General features: G+C 41.4%; 1 protein-coding gene and 1 long non-coding RNA gene across 2 annotated transcripts; one reads left to right on the top strand and one right to left on the bottom strand.

The window, feature by feature from the left end:
• Positions 1 to 6,624: 6,624 nt before the first annotated feature.
• LOC148824780 (uncharacterized) lies at positions 6,625 to 9,444 on the bottom strand. The gene is made up of 5 exons (XM_088926433.1): positions 9,398 to 9,444; positions 7,988 to 8,135; positions 7,796 to 7,900; positions 7,643 to 7,687; positions 6,625 to 7,092 (listed from the first exon to the last, which is right to left on the bottom strand). The coding sequence occupies exons 1-5, from the start codon at positions 9,442 to 9,444 to the stop codon at positions 6,625 to 6,627; spliced, it is 813 nt and encodes a 270-aa protein (XP_088782559.1).
• Positions 9,445 to 9,702: 258 nt separating this feature from the next.
• On the top strand, positions 9,703 to 10,627 carry LOC148824779 (uncharacterized). The gene is made up of 3 exons (XR_016091826.1): positions 9,703 to 9,757; positions 9,893 to 9,979; positions 10,460 to 10,627. It is a non-coding gene; the product is annotated as an uncharacterized LOC148824779 (long non-coding RNA).
• Positions 10,628 to 21,547: the final 10,920 nt, after the last annotated feature.

Below are 21,547 nucleotides of genomic sequence, written 5' to 3'. Positions count from 1 at the left end.
TGCCTTTTCTCTTGTCGTGTTCAAGATGAAACGCTGCATAAGCTCCTGACTGCGTGTTCTGTACTGTTCTGTTATTTCGTTCAGATTACCTATGTGGTGTACAGATAAAACTGAACAGCGTGGTGTAATTTCCGGGTTTGGCACCAGCAACACCTGCAAACCCATCAGCTGACCTCGACGTGATTTGAACACGCAACCTGATCTGGAATCAGACGCGCTACCGTTGCACCACGAGATCACTCGCTACACGTGCTTTTAATTCCCCCAAAGAGAAAAATCAGCGTCCCTGAAATTTTTTTTTTTCATTCTCTTCTGTTAGGAACACCGCAACGAGGGTCTCTTCTTCCCAGACCACAGATTATTCTTCCTGCTCGGCTCTCACACAGGGAGCAGACACACCGTCTCCACTAATGTGTTTACTACATCTATAGATCTGCCCCCCTACAGCCCCGATATTCCTGGACAGGATATTTACCACCAGCCTCGTGAACTTCTCATCTTGACCTCTCCCAGGAGGAGCACAATTAACACAGAATCCCCTCTCCATTTAGCATTTATCAAATTGCATGGATGCAGACATCACTCAGAATCACCTGTATGATTCTCCCAAATTCAGACTGGCTGTGCTTTCAAAAATGTATAGGTGACTAGCTTCCTAACAGTTTTAACAGCATTTGAAAAAGGCTGTTGATGCATTGGGCTTGAACTGACCCCGGGTCAACTGCTTGGAAGACAGCTATGCCCGACACTACACCATCAACGCGCACACCACAGAGCCCCTCAGAACATCATACGATAATGCCACTGATATCGGAAGCTTTCTCCAGCATTTGTGATGATTCCACATATTGCGAAGGAATCATGATATTGTTCAATACTGTCGCTAGACGTTCGAATGGGTTTCAGGGCCAGGTGGACTGTTTCCTAGAGAGTCACGAACCGCAGTGGTATTGTATTGCAGTGAGACAACACAATGCCTGCTAGACTATTCATGCTAAATGCCACAGATTGTGTTTGTCCAGTCGTGTCAGTCATCCTGAAGCTACGGAAAGTCAGACGGAAATGTGCTGTAATACTTTCAGGAAGTTAGGATTTGTTTGTGCAAAATCCGAGAACATTGCTCTGTTATCTTATATCTTTGCTCTGTCATCGTCATCAAGGCTCTGTCATCTACTGCTGAAAATGAGCAGTGATTTCTCAGAATGCCCTATGTATCCAAAGGATGTAAACTATGTAATAGTTAAACCTATGTAAACCTAAAGCTATAAGGGGAAGACAAACGTGAAGCGTTACAGCAATGGCATATCATGAGATGATTAATCGCAATTTCCGTAGGAGCCCCATGGTTGCCTGGCAACTGTCAGCTTTGCACAGTGGCAGTATCGTCGCCTACGAGGTTTAGCAGAGGTGCAGTTATTGCGCCTCCGACTTGAAATACACGCGATTTGAAATACAATCAGTGGGAGCAATTTTTGACAGTCTCGTGAGAGGCTGAGCAAGGTGTTTAAAGACAAATTTTGTCATCGTATCATCAAGCACAAAGAAGCGTGTTTTTGTCTTCTCAACAGAAATGTTCTTTAGCTCTTTCAGCGTTATGCAGGGAACAACGTCCGTCGAGATCACCTTTGAGTCAGTGCAAATGTTTGTGAGCCGTCAATTAAATTTTATATTGGTTGTACTGGCGTGCTGCTTGTCTGTGAAACATTAATCTTCTGCTTCTTCATGCCGAATCATCTGCAAGGGTCGTGTTTATTCAATGTTTGCGCACAGCGCTCCATCAGGAATATTTTGTCCTAGTTCAATAAGGACTTACTGCACGCATTCACAAACCTCACAAACCGATAAAACCGGTTCGCTGGTTAAAATATTTTATTAAATGTGAAAAAAGGTCTGATTGTGAAAAGCTCAAAATGTTAGTGAAAAAATCAGTAACATTAGGAAAAATGAACTGTGGGAGCCCCATGACTCCCCATGTCATGCTGTATTTCTCGCTCATTCTACTGGGAGTGGTGCCGTCACTTCTGGATAAAGACTCTCAGTGGTCATTCCAGACAGGTCAGGTATGACTGTGCTTTGCCACAAGAACCTCAGAGATTGTAAGCTGGGTAGTTTCAGATCAGTATTTTATTAAAGGTTCAAGCAAACCCGAATACCTTTGCAAGAGACATTTCAGAATCCTAGTCAAATCCAGTACGATTGCTGGATCCCTCGAATTCGGCTGAACTATACCACAGATCTGCAGTCCACCATTAGAATACTGTGGGTGTGTTGTATAAGCCATACCGCCCAAAATAGTTCTAAAACAGGAGATGCATCCTCGTTTAGGAATGTGGTATAAAGTGAAATGGTCTGGGAAGAGTCCTACGTTTGAACAGTTCAAAATAGACGTAAAGGGGGATTTACGGACTCTTTCGAAAGGTAAGAACAAGCTGTGCGGACCTTATCTTTATTTACCTTGTGTAATCGTTTTTCATGAAGTGTAATTGTATTTTAGCATGTGCCCCTGCTGATGTTATTGATAGATTATATGTGCTCTTGTTTGTATTGTATGTATTTTTGTTGTTCAAATAAAAAGTAAAAAACACATCTTTCCGGATGTGGCTGCTGTAAAAATCAAATGACATCGAGGGTGCTGTAGGCAGAGGTCTGAAGCCTGCTCCACAGAAGATCTTTATCCAGAGGTGTTAAAGAAGTCGAGATCTCGCCATGAGAGGGGAAGCATCTCAGAAAAAGCAGGTGCAGTCGGTTCCACGGTCATAACGCCACTAAGTCAGGCGACAAGAGCAAAAGCCACCCAGGTTCCTCCTGGCAAGTAACGAGACAAAGAGACAGGGTACAGTGGGTAGTGTGGCCGAGTGGTCTAAAGTGCTGGGTTAAAGCTCTAGTCTCTTCAGGTGGGTGGGTGGATGGATTTGAACCCCACTGCTGCCAGGTGCTTCTGTCAAGACCCCCTTTCAGCTAAAAGGGAGGGAACTGCTTTTTGGCAGTCTCTCGAGAAACTAAGCAAAGTGTTTAAAGATACTTTCTCAGCTTGACATCAACGCAGAAAACAAAAACCTTCTTGCGTCCTCTCAACCCAAAAGCGCTTTTCCACTTTTTTTGTTATGCAGGGAACGACGTCTGCCCAGATCACTTTTGTGTCAATGCAAATCGTAGTGTGCCCTCCGTTTTAATGTTGGTTGTGCTGGCGTGCTGCTTCTGTCTGTGAAACTTGAATGTTCTGCTTCTTCACACCGAATCGTTGGCGGGGGTTGAGCTTGTTAAATCTTTGCGCATAGCGCTCCTTTGGAAGTACTTTGACCAAGTTCAAAAGAGATTGTGGAATTTACTTAATGCGTTCAAAAAGCATACCTTGCACGACAGATTTAAATGTGGAATGGAGTCTGCTTCTTGCTGTTGTTCCTGTGGTTGCAGTTAGAAAGTTGACCGTGCTTTCACATTCTGTTAACAGTATTCACTGGGTGAGCTTTATCAATTGGTTCGTAAAGGAATCTCTGCTTCAGTTCCAGAAAAGTCATCTGTAGTGTGTTTTTTTCTGTGCACACGGCCGTCTTTTGAAGCTTGTAAAAATGCCGACAAAGTTCATTTTTCTCCTCTTTAAAAGAATAAGGATGGGCTGGGGGGAGCTCCGTTTACCACTCTTTCAGCCAACCGCCAAACTCGCGAACTGATTAAACTGCAGAGCCACATGGAGCCTTTCTACATTCTCAGGGTTAGGGTGATAAAAAAACTTTGCTGGTATTAGCTTGCCTGCTGGGAGTACCTCTTCTTCACTGATAAGCAAGATTTGTGTTTCATCTTTTGCAAGCTGTATAGATTTCTTTAAAAACAAGTTGTTCCAGAAAGGAAACGAACACTTGCTTTCACCTAAATTAAGACGTATGGGATTTGTCTGTAAGGACAAATTCTGTACAGTAAGACAGGAAGGAAGGCACCGCTGAGAATCGGACCCAGGCTTTCCTGTTTACTAGACAGGCGCTTTAGCCAACTAAGCCACGGCGCTGGCAAAGTGCTGCCTTTTTACAACCACTTGGACACGTCTCAACTGCTCTGAGACATCTGCGTTCGGTGTGCACTGAGCCTGCTCACCTTGCAAGTTGCCTCATTTACATGCGATAGCTCCATGACTAAGAGAAAGGATGAGAAATGGCTTTTATCTGGCACTTTTCATGTTGGAGGATCTCAATGTGCTTTCCGTTTACAAGAGAATGTCCAACTCATGTAGCTAGAGACATAGACGACAGTGCTCCACTGAAATCTTGATCTCACAACCCTCGGCATGAGAGATTGCAAGCTGGGTAGTTTCAGATCACGTTTTTATTAAAGGTTCAAGCAAACCCAAATATCTTTGCAAGAGACATTTCAGAATCCCAGTCAAATGCAGTACGATTGCTGGATCCCTCGAATTCGGCTGAACTATAGCACAGATCTGCAGTCCATGATTAGGAAAACTGCTGGTGCATTGTATAAGCCATACCGCTCAAAATAGTTCTAAAACAGGAGATGCATCCTCGTTTAGGAATGTGGTATAAAGTGAAATGGTCTGGGAAGAGTCCTACATTTGAACAGTTCAAAATAGACGTAAAGGGGTATTTACGGACTCCTTCAAAATGTAAGAACAAGCTGTGCGGACCTTATCTTTATTTACCTTGTGTAATCGTTTTTCATAAAGTGTAATTGTATTATAGCATGTGCCCCTGACGATTTTCTTGATACGTTATATGTGCTCTTGTTTGTATTAAATTTAATTTTGTTGTTCAAATAAAAAGTAAAAAACACAACTTTTCGGATGTGGCTGCTGTAAAAATAAAATGACATCAAAGGTGCTGTACACAGAGGTCTGAAGCCTGCTCCAAAGAAGAACTTTATCCAGAGGTGTTAAAGAAGTCAAGATCTCCCCATGAGAAGGGAAGCATCTCAGAAAAAAGCAGGTGTAGTCATTTCCACGGTCATAACGCCACTAAGTCGGGTGACAAGAGCAAAAGCCACCCGGCTTTCTCCGAGCAAGTAATGAGGCAAAGAGGCCTAGTACGGCAGGTAGCATGGCTGAGTGGTCTAAGGCACTGGGTCAAGGCGTAAGTCTGTTTGGAGGTGTGGGTTCAAATCCCACTGCTGCCAGCTGCTTTTGTTGGGACTCCTCTTCATCTGACTTCAAATGAAAGAGAAGGAATTGCTTTTTGACAATCTTAGGGCAATGGATGTTAAGTTTCTGCAGCTGAAAACACAGGCAAAACTGCTCCATGTGAGGCTTGAACTCACAAGCTCGGCATTACTCCGCCGTGTACTGCTGTATAAGTACCGCGCTTACTGGAAGGTTGCAGAAACTTTGAGAGAACTGTGCTGGAAACGTAAATTACAGATTTCATTATCTGCACATTTAATAACTAGGAGAGATAACTCCTTCGGGTTCTAAAGCTCATAAGTGCACTTTAAGAAGTCTTTGCTTTTGTGAGATGGATCTCCGAGGTGCACCTATTTTCTTATTACTAATGATACCTCTACATTGTGAATTATTTGAAGGAACGTGGCGTTAGTTGAAATAAGCACTGAATGGGTTAAAACCTGCACTCTTTGAATTGCTAAAGCAAGACCTTGAGGAGAATAATTCAACATACTTGCACAGGTCACTCGGCCACGGACAAGAACGATCAGCTACCACCACTATTATTATTGTTATTATTATTCAACCAGTTGGGGAACAATACAGTCGAACAATCCCACTGTTCTTATTGCAAGAAAAATAACATGAGACCACTGTAAGAGGAAGAGTGTTGTAATTGTTTGAATAATTGATGTCTATTTTTCACTCTTATGGGCAACCCTGTGAGTAGTATAAAACGACACCTTTCGTCAAACTTTTGACAGGTACCACGCCCCATTTTCCAGCCAATGGGAGTCAGCGGTGGTTAGCTGTCCCGCCCCCTCAGGAGCCAATGGTGTGTCGTTAAGGATCGGAACTCCCGCCTTCCCCCCCCCGGCCGGTCGGTCGGTCGGTCCGGAGCCTCAGGGTCCCAAAGCCCCAAGGCGCCGCATCCCTTGCTTTAGGTGTGTGAAAGTGTGTATTGGAAGGGGACCATGTCTGCAGCGGGGTTGAGTGCGCTCTATTATAACCCTAGGAAATCGGGTAGTTACGGCGGCGCGGGGAGTCTGGTGCGGGCCGCGAGATCCTGGGGTGTGAGCGGCGCCAGCTGGGCCGGGTGGCCGAGTGGTTGTCTGGCCAGGCTGCTTATACGCTGCACAAGCCGTGTCTCAAAAGCAGCAGGGTTTTAAGCACACACACACACTGACTGCGTAAAGTCTCACGGAAAGAACTCGCAGGACAAACACCATGTGAAATGTGAACCGCTTTATTTCAACAGTGGATTTTCAAACACAGAAACATGCGCAGCATCACTTTTTACACAAGTTACAGACTCCAGTTTGCAAGTATGTGAAATGTGAACCGTTTTATTTCAACAGGGGTTTTTCAAACACAGAAACAGCGCAGCAGCACTTTTTACACAAGTTACAGACTCCAGTTTGCAAGTATGTGAAATGTGAACCGCTTTATTTCAACAGTGGGTGTTTCAAACACTGAAACAACGCAGCACACATGCGTTACTGGCTCCTGTTTGCAATCAATAATTAAATGTTGGTGTGGAAAATTAGTTCGGGACGCGTAACCACCACCCCAACATTGCTGAGAAACTTTGAGGCATCTGAAAAAGCATTCATAACCCCCTTCCGCTCCTCATGTCTAAAGCCATGTGAACCACACTGGGCGATCCGATCTAGCAGAGCAAAAAAAATTGCCTGCGTAATCAGCGGGATGGTGTTACCACAGGTTCTGTACAAAACACGCTGTATTTTGGAATACACACTGTAGAACCCCCCAGGCTTCCTTTTCTGATCTGAAAACATCAGATCTGCAATAATTTCACTCAAGTTCTTGACATACACATCTACCTCTTTAACAAATTTAAGGACATTAGCATTCGACTCTTTGTTTTGCATATCAAGCTTTGTAGAGAGAAGTGTGTAAAGCACTCTTAGTAAGAATTCAGACGTATCCATTCGAAATTCTTCATTCTTCGGACGATGGCACACCCGGGTCTGTAAAACAGAGTGAAATCTGTATTCACACTTTACATAGATCTTTTTTTTGGCGTCTGTAAAAATAAGAATAGTGTTTCTTTTGCAACGCATCGAAAGTCACGTCTACTAATTTTTCATCCAGCTGTTCAAGTGTGGCGTGTACATGCTCGTATGGGGAGCGGTCCTCAATTATATTTTTTAGCAACTGTTTTATGCACCGCTCAGTGTCATTTGTAATGGTGTACGAACCCAGACACCGGGCGGTGTACAGAACAGCCGATAAAATTCGGGCTAAACTGAGAGACTTATAAATTTCTAAAGCGGCAAACGTCACGTCTTCAGACCCATCTGTGTAGCCACCAGACAGGCATGTGTGACCCCGCTGCCCGGGATGGTCAATCAAACAGGCCGGGCAGTCATCAACCAGGACCCCCTTTAAACAGTGTTTGAAGATGCAATAAACTACTGCTTTCACAATCTGGGGCATAACATCGGGCTCATTAGGGACATGGGCATCAGCTTTATTAACATTTGGGCGAACACACAAGCATAGACACGAGACATTCACTTGTGCCGGTAGGCTGAAGATTGACCCGTCCACATCCTCTTTATTCTATTAAAGGAAAAAGAAAAGGAAGGCTTAACAAAATAGACATGCTTTGTACCTAAAATATCGAGCATTTAATGCACTTTTGAGCTAAGGTTTTTCGTTAATATTTACCATTTGTAGCGTGGTATCATCGCTAGCACCCGGCAGTTCTTCAACATCTGGTACCCCAGCTGAACTCACACCCCCACCGCTGTCACAGGGTGCAGTCGGGTTTTGCTAAAAAGAAGACCAAGTAGTAAAATGACATATGCTAAGCACAGATACAACAATTCCACGATCAGAAAAAATATTTTAGCCGCCTACCTCTTCACTTTGTAGAGTAGCGGACCCCGTTGTTTCTCCACACAAAGAAGCCATCTCAGCAGCTCCGCGGTGTCTGACAGCTCCAAGCACGCACTGCGACCCTGTCAGGCCGGAGCGTTTAAGAATATGCGCCAATGGTGTAACACGCCTACATAACACAAGACATTTTTCAATTGGTTGTGATGCTTTAAAACGCATCACAACATTGGTTGTGATGACCCCCCCCCCCCGATTTATCGAGAGCGAAAAGTATTCACATATCAGTTTATACGTTTTAAAGTATTAACACAAAACGCAAACACAAATGTTGTGTTTCACCAGAAAAGAAATTTTAAACATGTGGGGTTGGTCTTAAAGTTTTTAAAATAATATAATAAGACACAGTTTATTTTTAATAACACATTCGCGACAGCTTTTTCGAAAGTTTGAGATAAATTTCCACACAGCGCAAGCATAAAAGTCTTTAAGGTATTAACAGGCAACAAATGATGGGGTGTTGTTCTTCATACTTTAACGGATTGGTCCTAAAGTTCTAAAATTGTTTCCCAGTAGAGATAATTTGTGATGTTATTGGACACGGGCGGTGTGTGGGGGTTAGTTAAAGGCTCTGGAATGCAGAGTTGGGGGGAAACCCCCAGGGAAAGTTTACAAACATTTTAAATTCATGTAAAGTTTTCTAATTTACAAGCACCACATGTATTTCACTCAAAAATGTTCTTAACATCGCATCGCGAAAAACTAAAACCTCAAAACGACATGCTTGGTTTGTGAACACGTCCCTATAAAGAACAGATACATTTTCTTATAGCGTTAATAAAAAACATTTTGCTTGATAATATTCTTAGCGGTCTGTTGGTGAATCAAACAAAGACACCGCGGCACATTTTCGCCACATTTTAACAGCTATGAAATTTAGACACCGTTGTATGCCTTAAAATAATATAGATTTTAACATTATAACGGTCTAAAACGTTTTCTAAAATGATTCTTAAAATAATTTATACAGACCAGTACGTGCACCCCCAATGATACCTAAGATTAATGGTTTTATGGGGGGCCATGTGTGTTTCTTAGAAGAGAATGTTGATCGGTTTGGGTATAAGTACCAGCGGTTTAACAGGCGAAGTTTTGGCTGGATTCCAATTCTTACAGTCTCACGTTATCGCCTAACTCGTCAGAATGGATCACGCCGATCAATTACAACAGTCTGAAGATAATCTATTTACAGATTAAAACACTGTTCGACTTGATAGACGAAGACGAGGACTCCACGAATTTCAGTGGTATGTATATCTGGCTTATTGTGAGACAATTACAACGTCACGGTGCATGTCTCATGTTAGCTATAGTTACAAAACGTTGTATAATATTTGTATACTAGGCAATATTGAATTATTATAATGGAATTACCAGGGAGTTGTTCCGTAATGTGGTCGTGACTGTGTGTATCCATTCATTTCCATAAGCCCCGAAAACCACAGCTGTAAATAGACCAGTTACGGCGCAACCCAACACTGGTGAGTAATTACGACAATGTTTTGAATAACGCTTTACGACCATGTGACTCTTAAAGACACAGGGGTATATACTCCACACCAAAACTCGTATGTGTCTATTCCGCAGACGCGGGCGAAGGGACAAGTCGCTACACATTTAAAAAACCTTGTTTGGGGTTTACAATACCACCGCAAAAACTTGTGGAGACACATCCAGATGTTCACGTCATACCAGAGGGTGCGGGGCATATTATCAGATCGCCTGAGAGAAGAGGTCGGTATTATATAAAACATTCTTTTACCATGGCCATTTAAACGTGTCTATAATAAAAATCCCACCGTTTTTCTATTTTTGGGTAATTTGCGGTGTTGAGTTCTTTCACTAATGGTATTTTCCCACTCCGTGCAGACCCCGGACCTTCAAAAAATAAACTGCGACGAGCCAACACATTAACTGGGTCAACGAGCTCAAAACGTCTGAAATCAACAAGCAAAGGTTAATATAATTTAAGCATGGTCAAGATGTGTTATGATCCACTTACAGTAAACGTTACTTCTTTTGTTAGGATGTTAATTCGCTGAAAGATCCTACTTCGCATAGTTTTCTCTTTGGGAGTGTTAAAAAACCTTATTTTAAAACTGCTTAGCTTTTAAAGTTAAAAGCGACTGGTCTGTGCCAGGGTCTATAGGCCGTTAACCACGCCGCTTGACCCAGTAGCGCCACCACAGCCGTAAAGGAAACCGGTGTAACAACATGTCCGGGTAACTTGTTCCATTCACCCGCAGCCCTTTGTGTAAGGATGCGCCACATGTGTGGCGTTTTTATCATAGTTATCGTAGTTTTCTGATTTTGACCGTTTAGATTGCATTGATTGGTGTGTTGAAAAGTCTTTTATTTTTATCACAGTGTAGTTTTCTGATTTTGAGATGTGGAGCATTGGCGTGGTAATAAAAAGTCTTTTATTTTTTCACACAGCAGCTGTATCGACGCGCGGCGAAACAAGTGTGGCGGAAACGTCGGACCCTAAGGTGGTGACTGCATCGGAGACGGCTGTTAAGACGCTGACCAAAGCCAGACGTGTCAAGCCTGCGGAGAGAAATCATAACGCGCCTAAAGACTTGGTGTTGGGTGATGTGCTAGATTCAGTGCGCTGTATTACACAGTCACTATCAACGGCGATCACTAATGAGGTGTCCAAAAAACGAGCTTTAGAGCGTTTAAGAGCGGTTTTAGCCGGTGTACAGACCTTGTTTCCAAAACAGATCCAGGTTTTCACCGCTAACCTCTTAGATATAATTTCTACAGAAGATGCCGCTCTAAGCTCAGGATTTCAGACCATGATGATGATATTTCATGCTTCATTGGTGCAAATCCCCGGTGATTAATGACTAAGCATGCGGTCTAAAAAGTGTTTAAAAGACCGACCGCTTGCCACCATCAAGCGTTTGTACATAAATAAAAGAATTAAACTGGCAAAAGCATGTTTGTTGCGTCGTCAAAGAGAGAGGCATTCAGAGAGAGGCATCAGATTTCCCAAGGGTCGCCCGAACCACGCAATGAAAATGCAGTGGTAGAAAATAACTTAATGCCCGAGGGTGTTGTAGCAGAACAGGATGGCAGTAACCGAGAACCGGTTGTACTGAACGATCTGAATCAGGTTGGTGGCGGTGCAGGGGCGAATAGAGACCCCTTAGTTTTCCTGGAGCGTATACGTAGTTATAACAGGTCTTATAATAATTTTAGAGCAACAGAGCACCATGAAGAATTTCGTTTTGTTAATCTCGACAGAATAACCTCGTATGTACAGGCTATAGACGCTGGGCATGGTGCAGTCCAGAGAATATTGGATGAACTTTCTCCAAACATCGGGGCGAATGATTTTCTACAGCTGCGTTTGACTGCGGGTGGTTTTAACAAACCCTTGTTCTCATGCAGGAGACACCCCGGAGAATTAAATGCTGCCGATTTTTTAAGCCACATCTCAGACCTCTTACAGAGCCACACAGAGGTTCTCACCGATGACAGCCTCCGATTAGTGGTGACGATAGTTAGGATTATGCCCGCCGAAGATTTAAATCCGTTCTGTACAGCCGGGTAATTTCTCAGAAAAAAGCGCACCTTATCGACTTACATTACACGGGCGGTAATCTGTATTTCGCCGGGAGTGTGTACGGTTTGTTGAATGAAGGTTGTACCGATGGGGAAATGTTACAGGGCGCTAAACGAATGCACTAAGAGTTGGGTTTTCCAGAGAATCGGAAAATGAGTTTGTCAGACATTACCGCTTTTGAAAAACATTTCAGGGTGGTCATTAAACTTTTGTACCACGACCAGGGTGATTGGAAATATTTTACAACGGGGCCCACACCACCAAATTCTAAAATACTTTTTGTTCTACTGCATGAAGAGCATTTTTATGGGGTTTTAAATATTAAAGCTTTTGTGGGGCCGGCGTATTTTTGCACTAACTGCCATGCGGCGTATAGCCACAAGAACGCACACACCTGTGTTAAAGCTTGTAAAACCTGTTTAGATCCCCAGTGTTGCGAAATTGATGCTGAAATTCAGAATTGCCCGGCCTGTAAGGTCTTTTGTCGTAGCTCTCAGTGTTTGGCGAGACACCTGCGGAATGCGGCGACGGGTGTTAGTAAGTGTGAGCGCAGGGTCTTTTGTGAGAAATGTGGGGTTTATAACCTCGCAAGTCACAAATGTAAAGAGAAACTGTGCTCGCGTTGTAACAACGTGATCGACACCCCTGACACACATTTGTGCTACATAACGCCTTTGGACAACCCCAAAATTTCAAACAAGTACATTTTTTTCGACTTTGAATGCATGCAAGAAACGGGGACACACATACAGATGCAGCCATTCAAAATGGGTGAGTTATTTTGCGGCATACCCCGGTGGGCGTGTCGCGGTATAACGCGGTGTCACGCAGTGTCACGTGGTTAATCGCGCGTCATTTGACGCTCTGCCGGAAACTATCCGGCGTCACCTTGTAAAACCGCCAGGGGGAGCTTAACCTCTGATGTACAGCATTTCAGCCTTTAATTTTGAACAGTGTATTACAGCATGTTAATCTTCAGTCATTCAAATGTTGGTATATTTTATGAAAGCAAGATTGCTCAGTTGGACAAAAGTACACAACCTACCTTTATCAGAAATATTTATGCATCAAAGCCTTTACCGAAGATATTACTAATAGTATTAATAATGGATGACTTTGGACAAGCTGTATACTCAAAGTATAATTTCTTTAGCACATTTGTACAAGCACTTGGAATCTGTCCAAGCCATACTTTGTCAGGCATTTTGTTTTACTTCAACGGGCATAAAAACTTCCTTGCTTTTAACAGGGCGTTTCATAATTTCTAACTACGAAAATGATTTAAAATGCGACACCTATCATTCAACTAGAGCTTAAAATATCACAAAAAAAATACACACCGGTATTCCATTTCTCCCTAAACATTGTAAGCTTCGAAGTCTTTAACTAACGTGATACCGGAGTCAACAAGCATACTTTTAGAATTTGATTAAAAGGGAATATAATATGGAATCGCGTATCTCAAGAATTTAATAACGGTATGATTATATCCGTGTACTGCGGCAGGGCTGTGTAGGGCTGTTTCGGCTGCCTGCTCATGCGAGCTGTTTTGTAGCCTACTGGTCTAGGTGCGTGACTACCAACGGGCAGGTTGTGTGTTCAAATCCAGCTGGTGCTGGACCTTCCAGTTTTATTTATTTATTTTTTAATCGCTTAACATAAACATATTACCGTATGCAAACTGTACTGTATACAATATGTATATGTATATTTAATGTCTTAACTGTGCCCGTTTAAGTATTGAATATTCATATCTAATTTTACCACTGAAGGGAAATCTTAACATAAACATACAGTATATGGCTGGTCTCGGTACTTTAAAGAAAACATACACACCAGTATTCCATTTCTCCCTAAACATTGTAAGCTTCGAAGTCTTTAACTAACGTGATACCGGAGTCAACAAGCATACTTTTAGAATTTGATTAAAAGGGAATATAATATGGAATCGCGTATCTCAAGAAATTAATAACGATATAATTATATTCATGTTGCAAAAGAACTGCAACGGACATAAAAACTCCCTTGCTTTTAACAGAGCGTTCCATAATTTCTAACTACGAAAATGCCAGGTGAAAGGATTTGTAAACATATTTTGTTAAAGCAAGTCAGTTTTTTCCACAACACATAAAATACATTTTTCCAAGAAAGTTTAGCCTTTGTCACTTATGAAACCACTAAATAAAGACATAAATATAGAAATCTTAAGATTTGTTTTATTTAATGTTGGTAGCAGGATGAACTGTCAGAGTGTATATTTTGTTCGCAAAGTTGCTGCAAGATGTTAACAGTGAAAAAGGTATTTAGAAATGAGTTATTTCAAGATGAAAAAGAAAACATACACGAAACATGGTTTCATTACGACCAGAATCGGTCTTGAGATATTTTTAACTTGATTTACAGTATTTGAGAGGTATGTCTTAACACCGATACTACAGTGCTTAAGTACTGCTCACGTATATGTTTCTAGGTTTATATTATGCATTTCATACGGTCAAATTACTTTTGAGCAACTAATAAGAAGCGCGAAACGGTATGCATTTTACTTTCGTTTTGTGCTGGGACCCGTGGATTGATTAGAGATATCAAGTACATACAAGTCATTTTTTAAATGTTGTAGTTCGTCTTGAAAAAATGTTACGAGTACATCATCTATCAACAATCACACAGGTTCTGTTTCCATATTGCGGATTTTGGTTAGGTATTATCAAATCCAGTGGCGCTGTTAGTTTACTGAGTCCCATGTCACATGGTCTGTGATTGAAGCCTGTAAAACCGGTTTAATTCGTCACAGCCAGCACTCTTCAGGTGTGAGGGTCTTCTGCTCAGAATGAAACGCCAAAATGTTTGTGTATATTCTAATGGTAGTGGGGGCAGGGTGTGTGGGAACAGGTTTGGTTGAAATTGCATTAGAGATCTATGTTCTTCACACCTGAAACATTTTCTCTGAAAGCATTTTCTTCGCAGTTTAACCGATCTTGTTACAGCATGTTACAGTTTACTTTTATTAACCATATTAATTTTAAGTGCTTAATGTAAAATCTTGTAAAAATATATTTTCATTGTTCAAATATACATTAAGTCTGACTATCATATAATAAGTTAAATACAAAACTAAAGAAAAAATAGGGTTAAATATAATTCAAAATATTTTGCTAACAATGTTAACTGTTTAGGAATAATAAAATGTATTAACTAAGGAGTAGGATGGCACAGTTGTTAGTATGTTTTTTGTTTTGTTTCTTTTTCATAAATACAACAGTAGTACCTGATGTCTCAGTGGCTTTCAAAATTAAATTATGCAATAAATAACCACATGTAAGACTCTGATGCTTAAAATGTTTAGGGAGAAAGTGGAATACTGGTGTGTATTTTTTCTTTAAACTACCAATACCAGCCATATACAGTCTGTAACGTAGGGATTTCTATATGTCTTTATTTAGTGGTTACATTAGTGACAAAGGCTAAACTTTTAGCTTCAGTAACGTGTACATATATCCCCTTTTTATAAAACGACATGGTTGAAAACTGTTCCAGAGCCACTGTTGTTATAACAGTGAAAAGTACATCATGAAATGCCTCTCCCTGTTCAATCCACTGGAAAAAAGAAAAGGAGCATAAAGCTTCTGATGGTCATAGACGATATTCATTTAGGAGCAGCATCAGAGGTATGTTTTTAACTGCACTGCATTGGAGAGAATACCATAGTGTGTTTTTTTTTTACTCCCTGGCGGAAACTGGCTTCCAGAAGAATCAGTATGGCTCAGAGATTAAATAAAACTTCACTCGCACCAAACAAATGTATATTTCTAAATATCACAACATGATCGAATTTAAGTCATTTTAATAACAATGAATAGTCACCTATGCGTTACAATATAAACATTTATATTGATTTAAATCGCGTTTAAATCACCTTTATTTAAAACCCATAAATAAAGCTGATACTGTTTAGACTTTCAATTATTTAAAACTGTATTAAAGCAGCACGATACACAATGCAACGTAAATCGCTATCTTTGTCTTCTGTGTAATAATGTTCACCTCTCTGTCCAGCAAATTTACAGGTTAAAAACAATACTGTTAGGCTGGGAAAACGATTTTTTTTTAAGAAATACAAAATGAGATATAATGATATGTTCCGGCTTAGACATTAACGAAGAGCATAACGCGTATACTGCATACACTGCAAGTACAACCCCCCTCTCTGCAGGAGTGCTGGCTGTGACGAATTGAACCGGTTTCACGGGTATTTTCAAAGTAGGAGGCGAGATTTCCAGCGAAAGACACTCCCCCCACCCTCAAAAACCCAGTAAGTACAGTACTTACTAGTTAAAGACTAGGCTCCCGACTACGGCGAAAGGAACCCTTCTTTCATTAGAATACAATGAACATATTTTAGCCCTGAATGAATTAATAGCAAACATGGTTTACATAAAAGACATTTTTCCAAGAAAGTTTAGCCTTTGTCACTAATGAAACCACTAAATAAAGACATAAATATAAAAATCCTAAGATTTTTAAAATACATGACTTTGCTAAAATTTATTTGAAAATAAAAACAATTACAACCGCCAGGGGAGAGAGAGAACAGGGGAGGGATGTTGGTTTTGCATAAGGGGCGGGGCTATGGAAATTAGGTCTGTTTGGGAATGTGTAGTTACATGTTCTGGCTGTTTGTGAATTTTCGTTGTTGAGTATGGAGTGTTGAGGTATTGATTTTGTGTAATGCTTTATGTTGAAAATTGAGGTGGATTTTGTTTATGATAAACAGGATAAACTGGGATGGGAGGAAGGTTTGGTTTTGCATAAGGGGCGGGATTATGATAATTGGAGGACTTTGCGAGAGTAAAATGGTTTGATATATTTGATTTTGTATTGTGGTTGTTATCTATGTTTTTGGTTGGTATTATGTTTATATGGTTGTTTTTGTTGGTTGGTTGTTATTATGGTTATTAATAATACGATCTATAGTTGAAATCTGAGCCTAAATAAAAAGAAAAAGCAAGTGATTAGGTTTATGAGCAATCTTATTACTTATTCGTTTAAAACGCTATATAAAATAAAGTTTATTATTAATTTGCTGGACAGAGCGGTGAATATTATTATGCATAAGACAAAGATAACGATCCTGATCAGTTTAGAAATCTGTGTACGCTGTAAGGTTTTTACTTCTTAAACTTTTAAAATACACGTTTTGAATAGAAAGAAATCCTCTTCCTGGTACAGTATGTATAGCAAACCAGCACATCTTTTTTCTCCAATCAGAGGGGTGTCAGATGGTGTCAGCCAATCACCATTCTGCGTTGGGTAGCAACGGGTGACTGTTCTCAGGCGGAAGATGTAAACAGCTTAATGTTCGTGTTAAATAATTTTTTTAAATTCAATTAAACGGGCACAGTTAAGACATTAAATATACATATACATACTGTATACAGTACAGTTTGCATACGGTAATATGTTTATGTTACGCGATTAAAAAATAAATAAATAAAACTGGAAGGTCCAGCACCAGCTGGATTCGAACACACAACCTGCGAGTTGGTAGTCACGCACCTAGACCAGTAGGCTACAAGACAGCTTGCATGAGCAGGCAGGCGAAACAGCCCTACACAACCCTGCCGCAGTACACGGATATAATCATACCGTTATTAAATTCTTGAGATATGCGATTCCATATTATATTCCCTTTTAATCAAATTCTAAAAGTATGCTTGTTGACTCCGGTATCACGTTAAAGACTTCGAAGCTTACAATGTTTAGGGAGAAATGGAATACTGGTGTGTATTTTTTTCTTTAAAGTACCAAGACCAGCTATATACTGTATGTTTATGTTCCAAAATTAATATCGTTTATGGCTTTCACACGCGTTACAGTATGCTCCTATTCTTTTTATGCTCAGCTACTAAGATTTCCCTTCAGTGGTAAAATTTAATATCTACAACGGGCACAGCAAAGACGTTTACTGTAAGTCTTGCTACGACAGACCAACGGACCACGAGTGCCCCTGTCGGTCAACCAATCACGTACTGCAGTGCCGCGCGTCATCTTGCGTCATACTGAGTGACGTCACCTGCGGTACGTGTCTGTAACGCGCACTTTGAATGGCTGCATCTGTACCAAATTACGTCCACGCCCTTCATATTGACAATAAACGAAGCTGGGAATTTTATGGTGAAACTTGTCAAAGGATTTTGTGTGTAAATTTATCGATAGACGTTTCAAAAACCATACGTTCATATCGCACAATGGCAAGGGATATGACAATAACCTAGTGATCAGACAGTTGTTAGCTGAAAAGATGGACGTTGAACTAATTAATCAGGGTGGTAAGATAATGTGTATGACCGTAAAAGCTCTGAACATCAGATTTATCGATTCTTTAAACTTTCTACTTATGAAATTAAGCAAACTGCCGGCCGCCATGGGGTTCCCCGGGGGTAAGGGTCATTTTCCACACTTGATGAACACTTCAGAAAACTAAAATTATGTCGGCCCGATGCCGCCGCCAGAACTTTACGGCGTTAACTACATGCTGCCGAGCGAGAAAGCCTAGTTTTTGGTTTGGTATGAAGAATGCAAGGGAAGTGTGTTTAACTTACAGAGAGAGTTGAAACGTTACTGCCAGTTGGATGTGGCAATTCTAAGAGAAGGCTGTGTCATGTTTCGGGACGAGGTCAAGAATATGACCAGACAGACACGTGTGACTGAGTCAGGGGCCGCCTGCGTTGTGTGCATCGACCCCTTTCAGTTTGTGACCATCGCTAGTGTCTGCATGGCCATGTTCAGACTTACGTTTTTACAGGAAGAGACGATAGCGTTGCTACCCCATGACAATTACCACCGCCAGCAAAAACGATTTTCTACACCCAGCATTCAGTGGCTTATGTACATCGAACACACAGAGCCCGTTAAAATCCAACACGCGTTAACCACGGCAGGTGAGTTCAAGGTTGGTCCATATTTTCTGGATGGTTATGCTCTAATTGACGGAGTGCAGACAGCCTTTGAGTTCAATGGTTGCTTTTTTCACGGTTGTAGCGTTTGTTATTGTGAAAACGATTTTAATCCGCTGACAAACACTACTTTTGGTTGGTTGTACAGAAAGACGATGGTGAAAATTAATTTTCTCAAAATGAGAGGTTTTAACGTGCGTGTTTTGTGGGAGTACGAGTTCAGAGACATGCTAGTTGAAAAAGGTGACTTGGGTAAATTTCTAACAGCTGCGCAGTTACCAGAGCCTCTACAACCGCGCGATTCGCATTTTGGGGTGAGAACAAATGCTATTTGTTTGCATTACACAGTGCAGCCCGGTGAAAAAATTCATTACTATGATTTCACCAGTCTGTATCCGTTTGTGAACAAAACTAAAAAATACCCACTGGGGCACCCCCGAATAATTTATTACAACTTTGGAGATTTAAAACTGTATTTCGGTTTAGCGAAGGTGAAAGTTTACCCACCCAGACGTTTGTACTTTCCAGTTCCTCCAACCAAAATTGACTGTTTTTCACACTGTGTCGTACGTGTGCTGAAACAAAACAGACCACTCCCTGTGAGCACAGTGATGAAGATCGCGCCTTGACTGGTGTCTGGTGCACCCCTGAATTGCAGATGGTCTTAGATCTGGGGTATAGAGTGTGTAAAATTTACTAAATTTGGCATTTCGAAAAGGCCTCACACGATCTTTTTTCCCCGACTACATCAAACTGCATCTGAAAGGGAAACAGGAAGCTTCGGGGTTTCCAGAGTGGTGTACAGATGTCGCGAAACAACAAAGATATATCAGCGAATATTATGAAAAAGAGGGTGTCCGGCTGGACCCCGGCAACATTAAAAAGAATCCGGCCAAAAGACAGCTTTCAAAAATTGCCAGTTTGTGGGGCAAGTATGGGCAAAGAGACAATTTACCACAGACCACCATTGTGAGAAACCCCGATGAATTGTTCAGGTACTTAGTTACGGCATATCATGAGGTGTCAGCCTGCGAGTTTATCGATGAAGACACAGCCTGTGTTACGTGGAAACACACTAAACACCACTATACGGGCCATTCAAACACTAACATTTTCATCGCTAGCTTTACATCAGCCTATGCCCGCTTGGAGTTATACATCCTGCTAAATGCTTTGCAAGGCCGCTGTCTGTACCACAACACAGATTCCATTATCTTTGTGAGCCAGGAGGGTGAGTGGAATCCGGGGCTGGGTGACTATTTGGGTGAGCTGACCAGCGAAGTCGATGCTGGACAACACATCACCGAGTTTGTGTCAACAGGACCCAAGTCATATGGGTACAAGCTGTCTGGTGGGAAAGCCTGTTTAAAGGTGAAAGGCATTACGCTCAATGTGAACAATTGTGAAAAAGTTAACTTTGAGAGTTTGCGGGACTTGGTTTTTGACTATGGCGTTAACCCTTATGCAGAGTGCCGGGAATTTAAACACATTTCTGTTCAACAGCCGATGATCGTGCGTGTTAAAAAGGATTGGCGCAGTGAGACCCAGACCTTAAAGAAAACCCAGAAAGTGGTGTACGACAAGCGGGTGCTGCAAGAAAATTTGACATCGTTGCCCTACGGATATTAACACGATGGATGTCGGGTTAAAACACTTTTTCATGCATTTTGTCCAGACCATCGAATTGCGGTAAAAGTTATTTTATAAAATAACTCTTGGAGAACGGTGATACCATTATGACTCGTAAACCCGAAAACATAGTCTGGTGTTACAGCTGCTGGCAACCTCTATACGCTGAGTTGCTTGTGAAATTTCCATACATTCAGTTTATAGAAGGGCTACCAACGTTTTCCGACGACCAGCTACTGCCACCGGATAGAGTAAATTTGATTATAGTTGATGATTTGATGGAGTCTGCGTGTGAAAATAATGAGATAGAAAAAACTTTTACCAAATACGTACACCACCGAAACCTCAGCATCATGTATATCGTCCAAAATGTGTTTTGTCAAGGCCGGAAAAGTAGAACCATCGCGTTTGTTACGTCCCAGTGTGTGTTCTGTGTGTGTTTTTTCTATGTTCCATACTGCGGACCCTTGATTGTTCTCCCTTCCCCATTGGCCCACCATTACACCACACTCTCAGTATGACATCATCATCAATCAGCCTCTCAGCCAATCAGAGTGCATCTTATTCAGTATATAACTTGGAGGTTTTCAGCAAGGAGAGGCCTTTCGTTTGACTTCGGTCCCGTTTGGTTATCGCTTTGCTTCTGGTTATTGCTTCGGCTTCGTTTGTTGGTTTGTTTTGCTTTGTGTGTGTGTATTTTCGTATAGCTTCGGCTTTGTTGTTTTGTTGTTTTTTTTGTTTGTTTGTATTTTCATTTGTTTGTGTGTTCATCCTTGTTTTGTCATAACCTTGCCCCAGTGTTACATGTTCAACTTTTGTGTTCTTTTGTACCCTGCTCCTGTTTATTACTCTTGTTTTCCCTTATTTGTCTTCCTGGTTCACTTGTGTTTTTCTGTGAACTTTTGTATATAAGGTTAGTTTAGGTTGTTGGGTACACTTTACACACTTAGTTGATTTTGTATTAGTACACTAGACTAGTACGGGTGAGTGCCATTTGTCTTGTATGGTTTTGAGTAGTCAGTGCAGGTTAGCTAGGGTGTTGAAGACGCCGAAGACCGTGTGTTTCGGGTTTTCTTTTGTAGTCAGATTAGCTTTCCCTCACTGTCCTAGCCAGCTCCATTTTGTTTGTTATTTTCTTTCCTTTGGCACCACTCTAGTTCCTTACCCTTCTTATCACGCTTCCTAGTCCCTCACCAAAACCCCCCTGCTTCCAAAAGAATTATCCTAAATGTTACACCCCTTTTCCCCTAGACAATTGGGGTCGTAACAGCGTTAAATACAAAGTACATGGTGCTGTTTAAAAACCCTAGAGATAAACTACAGATTACAACCCTGTCCCGGCAGATGTACTCCGGTAAAGAGTTCGAT

The sequence above is a fragment of the Atractosteus spatula genome, chromosome 10 (genome assembly GCF_055471065.1).
Source record: "Atractosteus spatula isolate fAtrSpa1 chromosome 10, fAtrSpa1.hap1, whole genome shotgun sequence".
NCBI lineage: Eukaryota > Metazoa > Chordata > Actinopteri > Semionotiformes > Lepisosteidae > Atractosteus > Atractosteus spatula.
This window is presented reverse-complemented; position numbering and strand designations above follow the sequence as displayed.